The 5,030-nt window shown below is 40.0% G+C and overlaps 1 protein-coding gene across 1 annotated transcript; it reads left to right on the top strand.

Moving 5' to 3' along the window:
* The first annotated feature begins 3,065 nt into the window (after positions 1-3,065).
* LOC113311871 lies at positions 3,066-4,481 on the top strand. The gene has a single exon (XM_026560666.1). It carries the CDS (start codon positions 3,066-3,068, stop codon positions 4,479-4,481), a length of 1,416 nt encoding a protein of 471 aa, XP_026416451.1.
* The last annotated feature ends 549 nt before the right edge of the window (positions 4,482-5,030 follow it).

Genomic DNA, 5,030 nt, shown 5'->3' with positions numbered 1-5,030 from the left:
AAAAAAAAAAAAAAAAAAAAAAAACTGGTAGGCTTCTAAAAGGTCCTAAAAATTATCCCCGGTCAAAAACTTGGTGGACCCGGAGAAGTATATAAAATTAAGCGAAATGAAACGCGGGGGCCTACAGTAATACCGCAAGTGCACGGTCGTCAGTTGTAGCTCGTGCAAGTACGGGTCGATCCACAGAGATCGGGTGTGTTTTGGAGTGTTTAGCTATTTTGGGTTCTAGTTGCTATTGGGCTAAGAAGCCTTTTGGCTTAGCTTGGGCTTTGAGTACTAATGGGTTTGTTCACAATAAAATGAACTGAGCTTGGGCTCAGTTGGTCTTTGAAGTGTGAATGGGCTTTGGCCTTAAACTTAGGCTTTTGATTAAGCCTGAATTGGATTGGGCCTTAATAATGAACTTGGACTTTGGTCTTAAACAATTGGGTTTTGGTTAAGCCCACAATTGACTGAATTGGGCTTCAGTTTGAAGTGAGCTTTGGGCTTGAGTGCACAGCAATGAACTGAATTGGGCTCAGCTGGCTTTGGAAGGCAGCAGCAGGAGAAGAAGTGGCAGCAGCACAAGTGAGCAGCAACAGCAGGGGAAAGCAAACAATGCAAAGCAGCAGTGCAATGCAGTGAAAGAAAGAAAGCAGCAGAGTTGCAGAGAAGGCAATGTAGCAGCTGCACAAGCAGTGCACAACAACACAAGGCCAAGAAGAGGGAAAAACAGTTAACAGGAAAAGGAGTAGCAGCAACAGAAATAAATCAGCAAATAAACATGGAAGTAAAACAGTGACAGAAACAAAGAACAAAGCAACTACAAGCATAAAACAGTGCAAGATGAACCAAGGCCTAAGCCAAGGGCAGGGGTGATAAAGAAACTGAAATGAAGCAAGGCTAGACTAAGGCATTCAGGAGGTATACTAAAAGAATGGGAAGAGAACTAGCTTGCTATGAGCACTAGTTTCTCCCAAAGCTCAATCAACACTGCAACCTAAGCATACACAAGGAATGGCAAGAAAATCAGCTTGCTATGAGCACTGATTTCTTCCATTGCACAATTAGTTCAAAGCTTCACAGATACCTAGCCTAGCATTCCATCAATTGTGACAGCAAATTAAACACAACATTACACAAACATTACATGGCAGTGAGCAACAACACATGTTAACAGGACAAATGTAACAGGAATGAATTGGAAATCAAACATGAAATTAAACAAGCACATAACATTAACAGAACATAACATAAGCACATTTAACAGTGACAAAGCAAGAAATTAAAACATACACATTTAACTGAAATTGAACTGAAACATGAACTGAGCTGAAACTGAAAATTAACAGGACATGAAAGTCCTGGATGCTGGCTATTCCAAGCATAACTTCTCATACCACACCCATTCTCTATTTATAGTTCACAGACACAATTTCCCTAAATTACAAAATTAGGGTTCTTCCCCAAAAATCAGTTGAATTAGGTTTACCTAATTTCTTTGAAATTGATCCTTGAAATCGTCGACCCATGCTTTGTAATTGCTCCCTGACCTCTTCTCATGCACCAATTGCAACTCTAGGTTACCTAATTTATCAGTTTTTCACGCCTAGGGTTTCAGGCAGAGAAGCGTGAAAAAATGAGAAAATAGGGAACTAGAGGGCTAGGGGGGAGATGGGTTTTGGTTGTTGGTCGATAGGGTGATGATGGTGGAGGTGTGGTGGTGGCAGTGGAGGTGAAGAAGGTGGTGGTACGGTTGCAGGGGAAGGTGATGGTGGTTCTCTGCTGTGGAGAAGTGAGGGAGGAGAGGTCGACTGTTTTGGGAAGGAGGGTATTAGGTATTTGGGTGTTAGGCGGGCGTATCGAGTTTGATGTTCTGCGATGCTGAGTCACTGGATGCGAAGCTGGTAGGTGAATCGGACGGTGATGTGGAGGCAAGCGAGGAGCGACCGTCGGATGAATGGATACAACGAAACGAACGGTACTTGATGGAGTTAGGTACTGTAGTGTAAGGCGGAGATATAAATCTTCGATGCACAGCAAGGGAGCGACCGTTGGATTCAACTACCATCTAATCTGAAGGCTTGGAATTTCAGCGCTGTGGTGCTTGGCAGAGACTTCAGATTTTGATGCTCTATGAAGGAGCGACCGTCGGATGCTTCTGAGAACTGATCTGATGGCTGAGAACGGAGGCGTTTTTGTGTGTAGAAAATGAGGTTGTGCGCACCATTCTTCGCGGCTTCCTTGCGTGATTTCTCCCGGCTTTTCACTACTTTTCTGCTCTTTTCGCTCCGCGACTCATCCGAACTTTATTTATTACCTAAAAATGCAAAATTAATTAATAAAAATATTTATTCTTGAAAACAATGAAAATACAGAATATGGGATAAAATGTAGAATTAATGCATAAAAGATGAGTTAAAATGCCAACAAAAAGGGATAAATATATACAATATTTGGCACTCATCAAAAACCAAGCTCCCTAAAAAAATCTTTGATGACAGCTCTTCTAGTCTAAATAATTCGACTGATGATATGTCGGATAATATCGATGTTACCCAAGATCACCTAGGGTTTTCATCTGATACGAAAGCAACCTCAATTAGTCCTACCGAGTCAATTGTGGAAGATTCTATCACGATGGAGAGTCCAGCTATGTCTCTTGATGACATTAGCGAATTTAATTCTGGTTTCTCGGGTGCAAGAATCGATGGGGAAGAAAATAATGATGCCGGGTCTTCTAAAATTCTTAAGGTGAATCAAGCAAAAATCCTAATTCCTGTTGCTGATGCTCCAATTAGTACTCCATCTTCTGAATTTTTTTCTCAAGCCGTAATTGACAAACAAAAGGAAGTAATGGTGATTCAATTCATGAAAGAAAGATATCCTCCCGCTATAGAGATGATCAAAGCTGTAAATGACGTTTCCGGAATTAGTATTGAAGGTGATATCGATGGAATCATTCGATTACTGATCAGGTCTGCCGTCAAGAAGCCAGAGGTGTTCAATTTCGAATGCAGGGAAGCACTTCTCGAGGTTTAGCATCTATTCTGTTTTCATTGGGTTTCTTTTTTTATATTGTTGTCATGTTAGAAATCATTTCTTGGAATGTAAATGGACTAAGGGATCCTAAGAGGAGGGCTAGAGTTAAGAGATGGTGCTTAGTGCAAAAACCTGATATAATTGTGTTTCAAGAGACCTTGCTTCGCAAGTGCAGTGACTCAATTGTTAGACAAATTTGGGGGCCTAATTTAGTTGAGTGGATTGCTTTGGCCTTAATTGGTAGATCTGGTGGCGTTTTAGTTCTTTGGAATCCTAATAAAATTCAGATGGTTGATCATATTGTGGGTACTTTCTCCGTGAATATTTGCTTCAAAAATTGTATCGATAACTTTCAACGGCTTTTTTCTGGAGTCTATGGTCCTTGCAGCGTGGTGGAGCGACGTAGAGTCTGGAAGGAATTGCAGATAATGAATGTCATTTGGTCCTTACCTTGGTGTATTTGTGGAGACTTTAACGAAGTAAGGTTCATGGCAGAAAGAAAAGGGTGTTCGAGAATCACTAGGGGTATGCAGGACTTCGGGAATTTTATTGATTCAAATAATCTTATTGATATCCAGATTCAAGGTGCCAAATATACTTGGATCAGTAGTTCTTCCATTCACGTTAAAAGTAAGATCGACCGTTTTCTCATTAGCGAAGGATGGGACGATCATTTCCCTTCTATTGCCGTTAAAGCTATCGCTAGGCCTATGTCCGATCATAAGACAATTATGCTTAGTTGCAGCATCAACGATTGGGGACCACCTCCTTGGAGTTTCGAAGGTATGTGGTTGTTTGATAATTCTCTTCTTGATCTTATGTCCTCTTGGTGGGGTTCATTTGTTGTCGAGGGTCCTCCAGGTAATCAACTTGCTAAGAAATTCCAATTGTTAAAAGCTAAGCTTAGACTGTGGAATAGGGAAGTCTTTGGAAACATTAATCGTAAATTTGAATGGACTTTAGAGCAAATCAAGCTGTTGGACCAGTTATTGGATGAAGGAACTATTACTAACGTGCAACTTGTGTCTAGAAATCATCTGAAGCTTCAGTTCGAAAACATTGCTGACATGCAAGAGATGCATTTAAAAACTAAATCTCGTGTTCAGTGGCAGCTAGATGGGGACAGAAATACCAAGTTCTATCATCGAATTGCCAAGTCTAGAAGAAGGAAAAATACTTACGCTCGTTTTTTCATTGATGGTTCTTGGGTGGAAGACAAATCTATAATCAAAAGTAGAATAATGGAGCATTTTCACAACAAATTTAAGCTTTATGACAAAACCAATTTCTCCCTGGATAATTTGGGTCTTAATTCTATTTTTGAAGATAATAATCGTCTAATAGAAAGGAATATTGAAGAAGATGAGTTCCTCTACGCTCTTAAAAGTTTGGGGCAAGATAAGGCTCAGGCCCGGATGGTCTGCAAGTCAATGTTATTGTTAAATGCTGGATTTTCATGAAAGATGATATAATGACGGTTGTTAAAAAGTTTTAAGAGAATGGGTTCTTAGATTGGAGGCTAAAATCTACATTTATCTTTTTATTGACCAAAAAAGGAGTAGTAGAGGAGATAAAAGATCTTCGCCCTATAAGTTTATCGAATACGGTGTTTAAGGCTATTCAAAAGTGTTAGCTGAGAGGCTTAAGTTGCTGCTTCTGAATCTTGTGTCCAGTCCTCAAACAACTTTCATTAAAGGCAGACAGATCTTGGATAGTATCTTAATAGCTAATGAGTGTCTCGATTCAAGAATCAAAGATAAAAAGCCTGGTCTTGTATGCAAAATCGACCTGGAAAAAGCGTTTGATAACGTTAAATGGTCTTTTGTTGAAGAAGTTCTTAAGCAAATGGGGTTTGGAAGTACTTGGAGAATGTGGATCAACAGCTGCATCTAAAAAATTCCATTCTCAGTTCTTGTGGTAAATTCACGAGTGAAAAAGGTTTGCGTCAAGGAGACCCATTATATCCATTCCCGTTCTTGCTTGTTTCTGAAGTCTTAAATGTCATGATC

Source organism: Papaver somniferum, chromosome 9, assembly GCF_003573695.1.
Source record: "Papaver somniferum cultivar HN1 chromosome 9, ASM357369v1, whole genome shotgun sequence".
NCBI lineage: Eukaryota > Viridiplantae > Streptophyta > Magnoliopsida > Ranunculales > Papaveraceae > Papaver > Papaver somniferum.
Note: the sequence above shows the minus strand (reverse complement) of the source record. Positions and strands in the feature narration are given on the sequence as shown.